At 52.1% G+C, this 17521-nt stretch overlaps 1 protein-coding gene across 1 annotated transcript in view; it reads left to right on the top strand.

Annotated features, from left to right (window-relative positions):
* Window positions 1-17521, top strand: part of LOC137216131 (protein-arginine deiminase type-3-like) — a 65936-nt gene that overhangs the window by 4610 nt on the left and 43805 nt on the right. Inside the window, 13 exon segments of the mRNA XM_067722011.1 lie at window positions 2039-2219; window positions 4627-4693; window positions 6681-6742; window positions 7709-7757; window positions 7760-7810; window positions 9090-9215; window positions 11138-11263; window positions 11311-11509; window positions 11613-11724; window positions 13611-13718; window positions 15413-15456; window positions 15458-15562; window positions 17306-17450. Coding sequence (XP_067578112.1) covers window positions 2039-2219; window positions 4627-4693; window positions 6681-6742; window positions 7709-7757; window positions 7760-7810; window positions 9090-9215; window positions 11138-11263; window positions 11311-11509; window positions 11613-11724; window positions 13611-13718; window positions 15413-15456; window positions 15458-15562; window positions 17306-17450 — 1375 coding nt within the window.

The following is a 17521-nucleotide window of genomic DNA, read 5'->3' on the forward strand; positions in this document are numbered from 1 at the left end:
TTTTCCAAAAGAGTTGCCCATCTATTATCGTGCCTGAGCCTCCCAATGGCCTGTGAGGATGGCCCAGTAGGTGTCATTATCCCACTTTACAGGTGAGGTAACAGGGCCCCGGGAGGCTAGGTGATCTGTTCAAGGTCGCCTGGCTCATAGGCCACCCAGCCCAGACTAGAACCTGACTCTTGACCTTGGTCCTGGCTCTACCAAGCTCTCAGCTTCTTTGGGTCCCTCCTGGGCAGAGGCACTTCTATCTCCATCAGGGGTCCCCTGGTGCCTCATACAAGCCTCAGGCCAGGGAGGTGCAGGGGAGCTGGGCTGAGATACCCCAAACCAGAGGCTGGGGTCTGGGAACTGGGTGGGCTTCGTACCAGGAGGACCACCCAAGGCGCTCCGCTCTAGCTTGTGTTTGGGGGGAGGATGCTGGGGGCCCTTCGTACCCGGGTCTATCTCCATGAGGCTCTGTCTCTCTGTCTCTCCATATCTTTTCATGTCCCTTTGTCGCTGTCTCTGTGTCCCCATGTTTCTCTATCTAGATTCTCACACACCCAGGGCACAATAGGACAGAGCCCTGGAAATGACAGCTTCGGGAGTAGGGTTGCCAGATAGAATCCAGGATGCCTCGTTAAATTTGAAATCCAGATGAACAGTGAATACTTTTTTAGGGTAAGTATGTCCCAGATATTTCATGGGACATACTTATACTAAAACAATTGTTTGTTGTTTATCTGAAATTCAAGTCCGACTGGGTGTTCCGTATTTTATTAAATCTGGCAGCCCTGCTTGGAAGGAGACACAGGTGTGTCAGCCCCGCCCACGTGGTGAGGATACCTGGCAGGGCCAAGCCCTGGAGTGGGACCCGCCTGGTGGAGTACAGTTAGGCTTCATGTATTTCTCTTTTTTTAAAGGAAAGGCGTGTCGAGAAGTGTCAGACTCATGCTGGCAGAGGAGTGAAGAGGGTGCTTTGGAGGACGTCTGCTTTCTTCCCTGTGGAGGCAGGGAAGGGAAAGGGCCTGGGTAGTGGTTGTGGCCAGCTGTGCAAGCTTGGGAAAGCCTCTTGCCCCTCCTGAGTCTCAGTTTCCCCACGTTAAGTGGGAGTAATGATCCCCTCCTTCTGGGACTGTGCTGAGGATTGGATGAGCTGATATTCAGAAAGTCGCAGGCAAGCCTGCCATGGTAAATGTTCAGGGGATGGGAGCCCTGGGGGTTATGATTACTGTTGTTATTACTCTTGGGTAAGAATGTGGACTCAGGAGCCAGAGGCCTGGGTTTGGACCCCAGTCCTACCACTAACTAGCTCCATGACCTTGGACAGTTTACTTTAACCTCAGTTTCCCACCTGTAAAATGGGAGACAATAATATTCGCTACCTCCTGGGGTTTTTGAGTGGATTACATGACATAAGGCACATAAAGAAAGTCAAATAGGGCTGGCACCTAGCAAGGGCTCAACCAAAGTCAGCTACTGTTATCTCCCAGCTGGATGTGTGTGCTGCTTCCTCCAGGAAGCCTTCCGGTTCCTCTGGCCCACAGTGGTCTCTCCCTACATGGGATCCCACTGACCCCTGACCCCATCACCCTGAATCCCATCTGGCTGCCCTGGGCAGTGCTGTCCGCAGCTCCCTAGCCAGACTGAAGGCTCGGGGGCAATGGGTGTATCTTCTTCAGCCCAGCAGTGCCAGCATGCACAGTAGGCACCCCACAGACAATCAGAGGATGAAGAGACTGATTTCAAACAGGACTCCCAGACTAGCTGGAGTGGGGAAATGAGGTCCCAGGCCCACAGAACAGCATGGAATTTTTAACCCTACAATTAATGCCTGGAGAACTCACAAGGGAAATGTTAATGAGCACAGAACCTTAGAATGTGAGAATGTTTATCTGTGTGTGAGGTCCAGGCTTGACTTCCAGGAGCTTGCTGTGAGAATCTGAGAGGCCTGGGGTAGTCAGGGAAGGCTTCCTGGAAGCAAGAGTTTGAGCCAGGGCTCAAGCATCTGAACAAGAGCTGCCCTCTAGCACTTCCCGTGGCTCCCTGCTCTTCCCAGGTCAGTACCTGAGGGAACAGAGATGTTTGAGGTCTGCGGAACCCCCGGTGTGGACATCTCCATCTCTCCCGGAGTGGAGAGGGACCAGGAACATGCAGACACCGGGCGGTGGTGCTTTGATGCGGGGTTGCAGATCGTCGTGGTCATGAACTCTCCCAGCAACGACCTCAACGACAGTCACGTAAGCAGGTCCCTTGGTCTGAGGGAGGGATGGGGAGGCAGTGATCTCACTCCACAAGGGCCCAGGGCCTTCTCTTTATCCAGAGTGCAGGGTAGCACAGTGGGTAAGTGCCTGGCCCTGGAGCCAGCCAGCTCTGCAACTTACAAACACAAACTGTGAGTCTGCTGGTGAGTCACATCACCGCTCTGGGCCTCAGTTCCCCCAACTGTAAAATGGGGATAATCATAGCGCCTTCCTCCTAGTGTTGAACAGGAGCCAGGCTTTGCTCCTTCTCTTGCTTCCCAGGACCCCTTGTGAAGGGAGGAGTTGTCCTAGTTCTTCTGTGTCGGGCCTCAGGTTCCCCATCTGTAGGCTGAGGGTTGACTTGTGGTCTCTGATACTCTGAATGAGGGAGAGAAAGCAGAGATGGGGGAGGGAAGCCATTGCCTGGGGAGACCCCTTTCCCCAGGGGCCTCACCTTCCCCTAACCCACTCCCTTCCTGACCCCCATTCACTTCTCAGAGGCCAGATGCCTCCCCTTCCTCTCTTCTCTCTGCCCATTAAGTTTGAGTTTAACAAGACCCAGCTGGAGGCAGTGTTCTGGCCCCAGGGCAGGGGGGGATTTAAAAAGTGGGAGAAGTCGGGTGTCCCTTGACACAGGGCAGAGGGGATGCCCCCTAAAGGGGTGATGGGAACCAGGCCTTGTCGTGTGGGTGGCAGTTCCCCACTCCATGTCGGGAGCGATACTTTGGGAAACTGGCCCTTTAAGGAACACTGAACATGAGCCCAGCCTGGGGCAGCCGTGACCTCCCCCGGCCCCGACAGCAGCCCTGAGAGGCAGGGTCTGATCCCCATTTCACAGGTGGGGCCACCAAGGTTCAGAGTAACTGTCCTGGAACCACATAGCCGATCAGTGGGAAGGCTAGAATTCAGGTGTCAGAGCTGCTCGACACCCAGGGACAGGCTCCCTCCATCACCCCCACATCTTTACCATCCATGTGTCTAAATTATCCTATCCAGGGAGTTCCGTGAGGCAGGTGGGGCAGAATGAACCCATTTTACAGACAAGGAAACAGACCAAGAAGGGTTGTGGCTTACCTGAAGTCACATGATTAGTAAGTAGCAGAGTTGGTGAGAGTCAGGACAGAGGCCCCCGGGGCAGGGCAAGAGGACCAGCCATCCTGTGAGGGGCCGCTGCTGGTTGCCCTGCACTGAGCCAGAGGCTGTGTGGATACCTCCCCAATCTGAGCTCCCTGGCACCGAGGACTGCAGGGACTGAGGAGGGTCATCAGAGTGTCCCCTACTTCCCCTCCCCCCCTTTGCCCGGGATCCAGGTAATTTTATGCCTGAGGTGAGCATCATTGCTGGGGCTTGACACATAGGGGTCAGTAACTGCAGGATTTAGGGGCTCCCAGGACAGAGGGGTGAGGGGTCTCTATAAAATCCTGAACCTTCTGGCCGAGTTGAGAACATCAGAGCCAAAAAGGGAAGGTCCACGTGGAGGGCGGTGGGTCAAAGCAGTTTGATACATCAGCCTGGAATTGCTTTATCATCATCACCATCTTCGGCCTCCCCTTTGACAGTTGTTGGGTGTGTGCTGTGAGCACCGTGTCAAGAATGTCACGTGCTTTCCTTTTTTAATCCTCATAGCCTATAATCAGTCCTATGGAACTAGTATTATCCCCATTCTACAGCTGAGCAAATTGAGGCCCAGACAGGACAGTAACTTTTCCCAGGATATTCTCACATGGTGGATGCAGAATCTGGGCCCAGGACCCCTGACTCCAGAACTCTGCACTGACTCTTACATCACAGCCCCTGCCCTCTAATAACAGTAGCTGGTATTTCTTGGGTGTTTCCTATAAGGTTCGTCTTTTACATGGATCATTTCAAATCTGCACTACAATCCTCTGAGGTAGGGACCTATATAAAGCCCATTTTGCAGATGAGGAGACTGAGGTAGCTCAGAAAGGTGAAGGGCTTTGGCCAAGGTCACAGAACCCAGAGGTGCTGGGCTCAAGTCTAGGCCTGTCTGAATCCCAGAGTGAAGAGAGTGTCCCTAAAGCCTGCCCAGTCCAAACTCCTCATTTTAGGAATGGCGAAACTGAGATCAGAAACAGGAGCCCCAGCTCCTGTTCTTTGGAGCAGGGGCTTGCCAAAAGCACACAGTAGTCATTGGCAGCACCGGGACACACGTCTCCATGGAATCCCTCACAAATTGTTCCCATTTTACAGATAGGCCAACTGAGGCATGGAAAAATAAACGGCACAGAGAAGGCTAAAGGAAGAGCTGGGTTGGTAAACTCAACTTTAGTGCACAGAGTTTCCTGGGAACTCCTCCCCTCCTTGCCAGATCCCCCAAGACCTGTGTTTTGGGGCAGGGCTCTTGGCTTCAGCCAACTTGACCTTGGGGCCCATCTCTCTACAGGTTCAGATTTCCTACCATTCCGGCCAAGAGCCTCTGGCCTATGCGGTGCTCTACCTCACCTGTGTGGGTAAGTCCAGGGCCTCAGCCAATGGCAGTGTGAAATTGGTGCAGGGTTAAATATAGACCAACGGAACAAATGGAGAACCAGAACCCAGACCCATGCTCATGTGGTTATCATGTGACACTCAATGAACCTGGAGCCCTACTCCACACCATACTCAAAAATAAATTCCAGATGGGTTAAAAATCTCAAGGTGAAAGTCAGAATTTTAAAGCTTTTAGAAGAGAATATCTTTTCAACTTCAAAGCAGTCAGAAGTTTTCTTTAACAAGGCAAAACAAAAGCACAGGACTTTAGGGGCAAGATTGATAACTTAGACTGTATTAAAATTGAAAACTTCTGTACAGTGGAGGACAAGTACAAAGCCAGACTATGGAGAAGAGCTTTGCAGTGCATATAGCTGACTCAGTGCTTCTAGGTAACGGAGAATGCCGAATGCCAATCGATAAGAAAGAAAAACCAAACAATAGAAACAGCAACAACAATAACAACAGAAAAGAAAACCCCAGCAAATCACAGATGAGAAAAGCCCCAATGATCAGAACTCAGATGAAAGGATACTTACCTTAGAAGATACTTATCTGCGAAGGATGTGCAACTGGAAACTCCTTCTACCGGGGGTGGGGTTTGCGTTGGTACAAGCACTTGGAGAACAAGAAAGTTAGCAAGAAAGTTGAAAATGCTTTGTCTGCAGGAGGCGTTTTTAGAAGCAGAACTGCGGAGTTACAGGGAAGGTACATTTAAATTGTGGTAGATATTGCCAAATGGCTCTTCGAAAAGACCATACCACGTTATACACCTGCCCACAGCAGGGAGTGTGGGAGTGCCTTGCCAACACTGTACGTTATCAACCTTTTCCGTTTTTGGCCACTCTGAGAGGTCGCTGTCTCATTGTTGCTTTAATTTGCCTCCCTTTAGTTAGGACTGAGGTTGGGGACCACCCCACCTCCTCACCCTGAACACACACCCACCCTTGTTCTTTGGAAAATACGCATACAGCAAAGTACATATGTATGTATGTGTGCGTGAGACTATGGGTGTGAATACACACACATTAAGGAATAGTTACAAAGCAAACACCTCAGCAACCATTGCCCAGGTTAAGAAATAGAACAGGGAACGTGGCCAATACCCCAAAGTGCCCCCCGCCACCGAGCCCCTCTCTGATCGAAGCTCCCTCCTTCCCTCAGAGGTCACCACTACCTTGTGGTAAGTATTTCCTTGCTTTTCTTTATGATTTTACCATCTGAATAGGCACACCCAAATAATACGGTCTGTTTTTGCCTATCTTTGAATTCTCCCTGGATGGAATCTTATTGTACGCGTCCTTTGGGGTTGGGCTTGTTTTGCCCCATGTTAGCTTTGTGAGTTTCCTGCACTTATTGCATGGTGGGTGGGTGCCTTTTCACATGTTTAAAAATCATTTCAAATCTCTCTCTCTCTCTCCCTTGAAGGTTTCATTTGTCTTGTAAAATCTCCTCCACTTTCTAGGGAGAAAGGTTAAGACAGTGGGATGGAGGCTGGGATTTAGGGAAAAGCTGAGGCTCAGAGAAGCCACATAGCCTATAGGCGCCAGAGCCTAGATTCACATCCATGACTATCTAACACCAAAGTCCAGGCTCACTGCCCCATCCCGAGGAGACGAGGCAGCTTCATACAGACCAAGAATGTCCAGGGCAACCCAGGCGCAGTGCAGGGTGTGCCCCAGACAGCGAGGGCTGTAGAGATGCAGGAGAGGGAGAGTTCAGGGAAGGCTTCCTGGAGGGGGCAGCATTTGACCTGGGTCTTTGCTCTGACCCTGCTTCCTCCCCAAGGCCTCTTTCCCCAGCCCAGGGAGGGAGGCTCCAGATGCTCCCGCCTCTGGGCAGTGTCTCCTTGGAAATGACTTCCATTTGCCAGATGGGCCAAGACCGAGGCTAAAATGTGGAGGCCATAGGCCTGTGCTGGGCCCCTGAAAACACTGTCGTGACTTACCTTCTGCCCTCTCCTTGCAGATATCACCCTGGATTGTGACCTGAACTGTGAAGGCAGACGGGATAGGGGCTTTGTGGACAAGGTAGGCTATCTCTGGGCCCAGAAAGGGGCATGGAGTTTGGAGCTGCTCTAGGCTGGGTTAAGAGGAGGGAGACCATTATAGGTATCCCCCTGCCTCCCAGCTGATGTCAAGGCCAGTGGAGCCAGATAGGAACCAGGCATGGCTGGGGATCTTCTGGGAGAAAAATCATCAGCAGGAGTTTTCAAGCACACATGTGCCCAGCCCTGGGCTAGGCCTTCCTTTCTGGGGAAAAGTCCTTCTGGATTTTCAATTTAGGTTGGGGGTTGGCAAACTTTTTCTGTAAGAGCAAGATAGTAAATATTTTAGGCTTTGCGAGTCATCCTGTCTCTCTTGCAATTACTTGATTCTGCCATTGTAGGATGAAAGAGATAGTACAGAAACAAATGGATGTGACAGTGTTCCAATAAAACTTTATTTAAAAAAACAAGTAGTGGGCCAGGTTTGGCCCACGGGCAGTAGTGTGCTGACCCCATAATCTAGGTGAAAAGGGAAATCTACCAAGGCTGAAACTGTAAAAGAACTTTGGGCTGAATTGTGGTGGCACTTAATGCATTGGGAGTTCAGCGGAGAAGGGCAAGGTGGGCTTTGGGAGCAAGAAAGACTTCCCTTGAAGTCCCCGTGCGCTGGGCTCCAAAGCGATGCAAGACGGAGGGCATTTCAGGTGGAGGGAACAGCAGAAGCTAAGGCCTGGAGAAAGGAATGGATCTTATCAGGAAGTTGCCTATTGGAAAGAGGATGTTGGCTGGAGACATAACACGGGCAGCCATGAGAGACAGCTGTGTCGTTTGAACTTGATGGTGTGGGCGGTAGAGAGCTATTGCCGTTTCTTGAGCAGGAGTGGACCTATCATCACAGGGCAGGGTGAAGAGGAAGGGATGGGTTAGGAGGCTGGCCAGGAGGTTGCCGAGGAGGGAGGCACAGGTGTGGTCTGAGCCCCCGTCATCAGCTGGACTTTGCCATTGGCAGCGGCAGTGGGTCTGGGGATCTAGCGGGTATGGAGCCATCCTGCTGGTGAACTGAACTGTGATGACCAGGACAACTGTGACCAGCACGTGCGCTGCCTGCAAGGCGAGGGGGGCACCGGGGCAGCCTGTGTCCCTGGGTTCCCAGGGTCAACGCTCAGCTACCCTGCAGGGATTCTGACCCCCACAGGCAGCTCTGAAGGCAGAGCTCAGGGCCAGAGTTTCAGCTCCCGTATACACCCTGATTCTCCTTAAAACCTGCCTCAGGCTGGCAGCTGCCTCTCCCCATCCTCAGTGCCAGCGGGCACTCGCATGCTGGGGCAGAGCTCTGGAAAGGAGCTGACTCACCTTTCTCTCCCTCCAGGGGAGTAGAGGATGCTAACATTATTTGAGCACCCGTCATGTGCCAGACTCTTTACCCAAATTCTCGTTTAACCATCGAAGCAGAAGGGCAACATCGCCCCAATTTAGAGACAAGGACGTTGAGGCTCAGAGGTCAGGAGATCCCCAAAGTCACTCAGCCAGCCTGTGGCAGGTCCAAGCCTTCCGATTCCAGCCCGAAATCCGGCCTCTTCCTCCTCCCTGGCATCGCTGGTCTGGGTTTCAGAGATGCCCCACATTTTTTTTTTTTTTTGCGGTACGCGGGCCTCTCACTGTTGTGGCCTCTCCCGCTGCGGAGCACAGGCTCCGGACGCACAGTCTCAGCGGCCATGGCTCACGGGCCCAGCCGCTCCGCGGCATGTGGGATCCTCCCGGACTGGGGCATGAACCTGCGTCCCCCGCATCAGCAGGCGGACTCTCAACCACTGCGCCACCAGGGAAGCCCTGCCCCACGTTTAAGTCCATCCTGAACCACATGCACAGCCCCGTGAAGGATGCTGCAGCAGCATCCTTGGTGTGGGCCAGGGGCTTCACACGTGAGATGCCCATGCTACTCTAAAAGTTGGCATGATTGTTTTGGAGACAGGAAGGCTGAGGCTTTGGGGCAGGGAGGGGCTGGCCCAGGGCAGCAGCAACCGATTCTGAGACTGAGACAGGGGCCTTCACCTTCGTGCCGCCCAGGTGGGCTTCTTACCACACATGCTTCTCCTGCACACCTGTCGTGTGCCCGGCACCGGGCTGGCCGCTCTATACTTCCTGGTTCTCTGGGCAGATGAGGAAACCGAGGCTCAGAGAGGGTAGGAAGTAGCTCACCATGTCACATGCTTACAGCCATCTTCGTGGTTTGCTCCTGATGGCTCCCAGTGCTTCCACAGGCTGGGCAGAGCTGGGGCTCAGAGACCCAGGTCTCGGCACCCTCTGCCCTGGGGAGGTCACGGGCAGGAGTCGGAGGGGCTGGGGTGTCGGAGGCCCCCTGAATTGACGCCCTGTGTCTGGCTCCCCAGACCTGGAAGATACGTCTGTCATGGTCCTGCGGACCCAAGGTCCCGTTGCCCTTTTCGACGACCACACACTTGTCCTCCACACCTCCAGCTGTGACTCCAAGTGGGCACGGGTCTTCCATGCTTGTGGTGAGTTCATGCCCATCCTGCCCTGCCGGGGGGGCCTCAGTTTCCCCACCTGGGGTGAGAGAGCAGGCTCTGCTTTGGCTCCTGGGCTGCCTTGGGGGTCAGAGGAAGAAGAATCAGATGAGAGAGCTCCAGAGCCGGTCGGCTGGCATCCCTGGCACAGCCGTGCCTCAGGTGGTTTCACCGGATGACTGAATTTTTAAAATATGTTCTAAGCACGTTTAGAAATTTTTATTATCACAACTTTCAAACATCCACAAAAGTAGGGAGAACGGTGTAATGAACCCCCATGTGCCACCCACTCAGATTCAACAGTGATCACTATTTTGCCTTTCTTACTTCATCTATCCTTTTTGGTTTGCTGAAGTATTTTAAAGCCAGTCCCAGACACCCTGGCTGTTTGCCTCTATAATAATTCAGTCTGTATCTCCCCGCCCCACCCAAAGAAAAAAAACCCAAACTATTGCTTTACATAGCCACAATTCCATTATCACAAATAAAAGTATATAACGTAAAATTTTTTTACACTTTAAAAATGCAAATGTATACAAGTAATAATATGGTCATTTAAAAAATATAGAAGTATGTAAAATAAAAAATGAGAGTTTGCGATCCCTACCCCAAAACCTGACCCTTAACATGTGTTCACCGTGAACAATCTGGTGTGTGTTCTTCCCGACTTTTCTCTGTGTGCACGAGATGAGCATGGTGTGTGTGTGTGCGTGCTGCGTGGGCGCGTGCGTGCGTGTGTGTGCGTGCCGCGTGGGTGCGTGCGTGTGTGTGTGTGTGTGTGTGCGTGCTGCGTGGGCGCGTGCGGTGTGTGTGTGTGTGCGTGCTGCGTGGGCGCGTGCGTGTGTGTGTGTGTGCGTGCTGCGTGGGCGCGTGCGTGTGTGTGTGCGTGCCGCGTGGGCGCGTGCGTGTGTGTGTGTACATACTCTGCTTTCCAGATGGTTCCTCCCATTGAGTTATACATCCTACACATCTCCCTGTGTGTTTATTCAGCTCTGCTTCCCTCTCCTCCACAGCTGCATCGTGTTCCAAAGCATGGAGGTGCTGTAAATTATCTGGTCCCCTGAAGGCACCGTTTTTGCAGTGTTCTGATTTTACAACAATCTAGGTTCCTGGCGGGCAGGGACCTTGCTCACAGCCACATCCTGAGTCCAGAACTATGCCTCCTAGGTGCACAGTAGGCGCTCAGTAAATATGTATTCAATGAATGAATAATTAACCAGTGAACACCCTTGTACATGTATTTTTTAGGAAAGATACCTAGCCATGGAATTGCTGGTTAGGGGTAAACATTACCTTCTTTTTTTTTTTTTTAAATAAATTTATTTATTTATTTACTTTTGGCTGTGTTGGGTCTTCGTTGCTGTGCGCGGGCTTTCTGTAGTTCTGGTGAGCGGGAGCTACCCTTCGTTGCGGTGCGTGGGCTTCTCATTGCGGTGGCTTCTCTTGTTGTGGAGCAGGGGCTCTAGGCACGCGGGCTTCAGTAGTTGTGGCACGTGGGCTCAGTAGCTGTGGCTCGTGGGCTCTAGAGCGCAGGCTCAGTAGTTGTGGTGGATGGGCTTCGTTGCTCCGCGGCATGTGGGATCTTCCTGGACCAGGGCTCGAACCCGTGTCCCCTGCATTGGCAGGCGGATTCTTAACCACTGCGCCACCAGGGAAGTCCCAACATTACCTTCTTCGATGCCACCAAATTGCCCTCCGAAAGATCTGAGCACTGATCTTAGAAAGGAATGCCCTCCCTTGCCCCCACCCAGGCCTGCCCATGCCAGGTATTAAGCATCTTTCTCTCCTCTGCCAGTGGGAGGTGAGAGGCATGAGCTGTTGTCTGGCTTACATTTTGTTGGTGAGGCTGCACAGCCCTTCCTGCTCCCCAGGCCCGCTCGGGAGCCACGGCCACCCCTTCTGTCCCCTCCCAGGTCCCGAGGACTCATGAGAGGCTTACAGGCACGTGCTGGGCCAGAACAAGGGGTCGTACCAGGTGCCCCGCTTCCACGGGGATGAGGAGTGCTTCTTCGTAGAGGGCCTCTCCTTCCCTGACGCTGGCGTGAAAGATCCCGACCACCCCGCTGGTGCCTCTCTAGAAACTAAGGAGCAAGCGGCTTGCTCAAGTCCACGGTGGTCCTCGAACCATCCAGGCTCTGGACCCTGAGGCCAGTTTCTTTTCCCTCTGGTCTTCCCCTGCAGGATTTCTCCGAATCCCTCATCTTCACTGACACCGTGGTGTTCTGTGTGGCGCCCTGGATTATGACGCCCAGCGCCCTGCCGCCCCTGGAGGTGTACGTGTGCCGGTGAGTCCGGGGGGTGCTGGGTGTCCTTCTGACCCTGGTGGCCCCTCTCTCCACCCCCAGAACCGGCTCTGTCCTGAACCACTCTCCCTGGGCTTGTCTGCAGTGTGAGGAACGACACGTGTTCTGTGGATGCAGTGGTGGAGCTGGCCAGGAGAGCCGGCTGCGAGCTGACCATCTGCCCACAGGCCGAGAACCGCAACGACCGCTGGATCCAGGTACCACGGCCGCCGGGCAGCACCTCACCCGACACTGGCCTGGAGGGAGAGGCTGGCCTATCCCAACGTGGGTGCTGCTGGGAATATCCAGGAGGAGCGGGGCTGTGCTCGTCCTCCCCAGGGCACTGCTCTAATTCTAGACCTAGAGCTCTCCCCTTCTCTCCAGAACCTTCTGGAGGCTCAAGCACACTGACATTGAATTTGACATCCATTCACCCCTAGGATCCGGCATAGGCACTGGGCTGAGCCTGAAGGGGATGGCAGAGGTGCAGGGCGCACGCTCCTTGCCCTCAACAGCCTGGACCAGTGGTTCTCCATGGAAGGTGGTTTTGTCCCCCCAGGGGACATTTGGCGGCATCTGGAGACATTTGGTTGTTACACTGAGAGAGGCGGTGCTATTGGCTTCCAGTGCGTAGAGACCAAGGGTGCCGCTAAACATCCTGCAAGCACAGGACGGCCTCCACGAGAAAAAATTACCTGGTCCCAAGTGTCAAGAGTGCCGAGGCCAGAAGCCCTGATGGAGAGAATGACTGCGACAGAAATCCCCGCCCGGCACTCTAAGATGGAGCGGGGGTGCTGGCAAAGTGCCAGCAGGGTTTGGAGGCGCGTGGCATCACCTCTGTCTGGGGGATCAGTGAAGATTGCCTGGAGGGCGCATCTGAGCTGGACCAGATTTGGTGAGTGGATAAGGATTTGTGTCGTTTATCGAGCACCCACTGCTGGCCGTGTGTAGCATCATTTCATCTTCCCGACAATGCCCTGTCAATAAAGAAGGAGCTCTCAGGGGAGTAAATGCCTAGGGCCGCAGATCTGGTGAGGGCTGTGCTGAGACTCAATGGACCGTGTTCCTGGAAGAAGACTGGTATGTGCAAAGGACCAGAGGTGGGAGGCATGAGAAAAGATGTCACCTATTCTCTTTGGCCAGGGCCCAGTTTCTTTGAAGGGCAAGAGTTGAGGTAGGAGGCCTTGAATGCCAAGCTAAGAAGCTTTCATTTCAACTGGAGGTTCATCCAGTGAGGTGGTTCAGAGCAGGACTCTGGAGCCGGGCAGGCTGGGTTTGGATCCTGGCTATGCTGCTGGCTAGCTGTGTGCCCTTGGACAAATAATTAGATCTCTCTGTTCCTCACTTTCCTCATGGGTGATATGGGGTAATCATGGCCCCTCCACATAGGCATGTCATGAGGACTGATGGAGTTAATATTTGTAAAGAGCTTAGGGCAGGGCCGGGCCCATAATCGTGAACTTCTTGTGTTGGATACATAGTTCATCAGTGATGGGTCATCTTTGCCTCCGGAACCAGAGGGCTCAGGATTGACCTGGATGTGTTTACGTGTTTGAAAAGGAAGGCTGGGGCTTCCCTTGAGGTCCAGTGGTTAGGACTCCGAGCTTCCACTGCAGGGGGCATGGGTTTGATCCCTTGTCGGGGAACTAAGATCCCGCATGCCACATGCAGCGTGGCAAAAAAAAAGAAAAGGAGGCAGATCTGTACCTCCTCAGGCCCCCTCAGCCCTGTCCAGCCGTCAATCCCTCAGGACCACGTGCAGAGGCCAGATGTGCTGGCTGGTGCCCAGCAGCCTGTTTGTCCATCGCAGGCCACCCAAACCCATCTCTGTATCCACTCTGCCCTGACCCAGCACAGGGACAACCCCAAGGCCATGTTCTCGTTCATTCCTGACCTGTCTTGCTGTGTGAACCTAGGCAAGGGGACCCCCCTCTCTGAGCCTCCAGCCCCTCCTCCAGCTAGCAGACATCATGGCCCCTCCGCCCCAAGGGCAAAGCAGGCCTGCGGCACAGAACTCCCGTGAACAGTCTTCCCCAAGGTGCTGAGTGCCAGGCAAGCAGGGGAGGCTCCTGACCGTCCACAGCTGGCGACCTCATGTTTGCAGGATGGGATGGAGCTGGGCTACATTCAGGCACCGCACAAGACCTTCCCAGTAGTCTTTGACTCCCCCGGGAATGGAGAACTGCAGGACTTCCCTTACAAAAGAATCCTGGTGAGTGGTCAAGGCCACAGCCTAGGCCTGAGGGCTGAGAGACATTACCCCAAGGGCCAGACTGGGAACTATGTTCCTTAGGGACAGGAGTAGAGTTGCCAGATAAAATAGGAGATGCCCAGTTAAAGCTGAATTTCTGCTACACAGTGAGTAACTTTTAGTATAAGTATATCCCATACATTGCATGGGATATACTTATACTAAAAATATATTTGTTGTTCATCTGATATTCAAATTGAACTGGGCATCCTGTATCTTTTTTTTTTTTTTTTTGCAGTATGCGGGCCTCTCACTGTTGTGGCCACTCCTGTTGCAGAGCACAGGCTCCGGACGCGCAGGCTCAGCGGCCATGGCTCACGGGCCCAGCCGCTCCACAGCATGTGGGATCTTCCCGGACCGGGGCACGAACCTGTGTACCCTGCATCGGCAGGCGGACTCTCAACCACTGCACCACCAGGGAAGCCCAGCATCCTGTATCTTTTTTTTACTAAATCTGGCAGCCCGAGAAGGGGAGGGGAGGCAGGACAGTGCAGCTGTTAAGAACATAGGCTTTGGAGTCAGTCAGCCTGGCTCTGTCACTCACATGCTGTGTGACCTTGCATAAATAATTTCCCCTCTCTGAGCCTCAATTTCCTCATCAGTAAAAGTATGTTAGCCCTGGCCTCAAAGGTGTTTGTGAGGCTTCTCCATGCCTACATGAAGAAAACATACAACATAGTTTGCTCGTATGATTATTGGTAATAAAGAGGGTGTTTTCAAATGAACTTATCTATGAAACAGAAACAGATGCACAGACATAGAGAACAGACTTGTGGTTGCCAAAGAGGAGGGGGAGTGGGGGAGGGAAGGACTGGGAGTTTGGGCTTAACCAATGCAAACTGTTACATACAGGATGGATAAACAACAAGGTGCTACTGTCTAGCATAGGAAACTATATTTAATATCCTGTGATAAACCATAATGGAAAAGAATATGAAAAAGAAGAGATATATGTCTAATTGAGTCATTCTGTTGTACAGCAGAAATTACCACAACATTGTAAATCAACTAAACTTCAATAAAATTAAAAAAAAAAAAAGTGTCTTAATCTCTCTCCTGAGAAAAGAGGGGAGATTCCCTCGTGCCAAAGAGAACGGAAGACTTCTCCAGCACCTTATTGGATCACAAAGGTGGGAGGAGCTCTCCCCTGCCCCTCGATATTGTCTAAATTCCTTCTAAGAGATGGCCCTGGGAAGTTCTCCCCTTTTCCAGAGTTGAAAAACTGAGTCTCAGTTGAAAAACTGAGACCAGCCTCTTTGTCCCCAAAGTAGGCCACTCTAGAGCAGCCAGATACCTGCCTTGGATTGGACTTGGCAGGAAGGCCGTGCAGAGGGTAAAGGGGAGTCCGTGGCCTCAGGCTCAGTGTCTAATGGGGAGTGTTGGAGCAGCCAGGGCCCTCTCTGCTGTTTTCCCATCACCATGGGGAATAACGTTCTCTAATATGGCAGCAGGGCCAGTCGGTGGGCTGTGTGTGTCCCAACCTTGGCAGGCGTGAATAAAATACCGCTAGGTCAGATCCCCATCTTTGACTCAGTATTTCCATCTGAAGAATGGGTGGTTGCTCCCACTCTAAGGAGCTCAAAGCCCAACAGGTAGGTTCAAGCTCTTCCTGGTGAGCCTCCCCACTCCCAGCCTGACTCAACTTCCCCTACCAGGGTCCAGATTTCGGCTACGTGACTCGGGAACCACGAGACAACTCTGAGTGGCCTGGATTCCTTTGGGAACCTGGAGGTCAGCCCCCCAGTGGTGGCCAATGGGAAAGAATACCCCCTGGGGAGGATCCTCTTTGGTGGCAACCTGCCTGGGTGAGAGAGGTGTTCTTGGGGTGGAGACTGAGGGTGGGGTGGTGATGGTGGCTGGGGGAGGGGCCATTCTACTCCTGGAAGAGAACCAGAAAAAATCAGTGATGAAATTGTAGACCTGGATGTGGTGGGGTGGGAGCAGAAGACGGTTCTCCAGACACTGTCCACACTTACCTCGGGGAGTCTGAGAAGACTGGAGCAAGCAGAGACGTAAGAGATCATTCAGTCCAACCCTTTCATTTCGTAAGTGGGCCCAGAGAAGGTGAGTGACCTGGGAAAGGTCACACAGGCTGCAAAGTTATGACTAGACTTAGGTCTTCTGATTCAGAAAATAAATAGATGTTGACATCAATTAATAGTTATAGATGAAAAAGTTTTAAGTCCCAGGAGAAATTACATTTAAATCAATGCTTGTTCACACTATGATGTAAATGACTAATATCAGACCTTGTCCTGAGAGCAAAAGGGAGGTATAGGACATAAAATTTGAGACAGCAGTGACACAAAGAGAGAGTGTAACTGATTATGTCTTGTTCAATATGTGACACAGGGATACTGATGAAAAAGAAAAGGAATTATATGATAATGGTTATTTGCTATGGAATAGACCCAAACTGAGCCAACCAAATTCAGCAAAGCAGTTAGAACAGACTTGTGATCAAACAACAGGTGAAACAAGACACTTTGAAGGGGACTACCTGCCCTCAAACACATGATCTCACAGAAAGGGGAAGTTGGGGCCGTGCCATTAGATACTTTTTCAGAAGGCAAGAGAAGAATGGGGTTTAAATTCATGAACATAATATGCCGGGGCTATGAGAAAAGATCACCCTCTCCCCTCACTATATGCAGGAAGGCGAGGCTGCAGCAAGAGAGATGTAAGTTAAACTCTACAAAGCACTGCCCAGCCGGTGATTGAATATGGGGGTGAAGTCAGTCTCTTAGAGAATGTGAGGATGGGGTGTGAGGGTGCTTCTGAGGATTTGCCTGGGTGGTGAGACCTGGGTGGGTCACTGACCTGGTGTGATTGACCTGTCCTGTGTCTGCCTCATCGAGAACTCACCTGGAGTGTAATTTATTATATAAATATATATATTTTTAATATATATATATTTATTTATTTTAACATCTTTATTGGAGTATAACTGCTTTACAATGGTGTGTTAGTTTCTGCTGTACAGCAAAGTGAATCAGCTGTATGTACACATATATCCCCTTACCCCCTCCCTCTTGCGTCTCCCTCCCATCCTCCATATCCCACCCCTGTAGGTGGTCACAAAGCACCGAGCTGATCTCCCTGTGCTATGCGGCTGCTTCCCACTAGCTATCTGTTTTACATTTTATAGTATATATAAGTCCATGCCTATTTATTTTTTATTTTTGGCTGCGTTGGGTCTTCGTTGCGGCACGCGGGATCTTCGTTGCCGGGCACGGGCTTCTCTCTAGCTGTGGCTCGCGTGCTCAGGAGTCTCAGCGTGCAGGCTTAGTTGCCCCACGGCATGTGGGATCTTAGTTACCCCACCAGGGATCGGACCCGTGTCCCCTGCATTGGAAGGTGGATTCTAAACCACTGGACCACCAGGGAAGCCCCGAGTGCAATTTAAATATATATTTATTGTCTTCCCTGATTACAAAAGCAATGCGTTTTTGGGCAGATGTTGCAGAAATCTTGAACTCTTGTCATTCCATTTCTGCATATATGTATATTTTTAGTTAACTTTTGTTTTTTAACCCCTTGGGCCCCAGGTCAAGAGGCCGCAGGGTCACCCAGGTGCTTCGGGACTTCCTTCACGTGCAGAAGGTGCAACCCACTGTGGAGCTCTTTGTGGACTGGTTGGCCGCGGGCCATGTGGGTGAGTTTCTGAGCTTTGTCCCTGCCCCCGATGGGAAGGTAAGGACTCGGGAGACAGCTCTGGGTTAGGGGATGAGCTCCAAGGAGCCATACTGAGGCCAGGGAGCTCA

This window comes from Pseudorca crassidens, chromosome 2 (genome assembly GCF_039906515.1).
Source record: "Pseudorca crassidens isolate mPseCra1 chromosome 2, mPseCra1.hap1, whole genome shotgun sequence".
NCBI lineage: Eukaryota > Metazoa > Chordata > Mammalia > Artiodactyla > Delphinidae > Pseudorca > Pseudorca crassidens.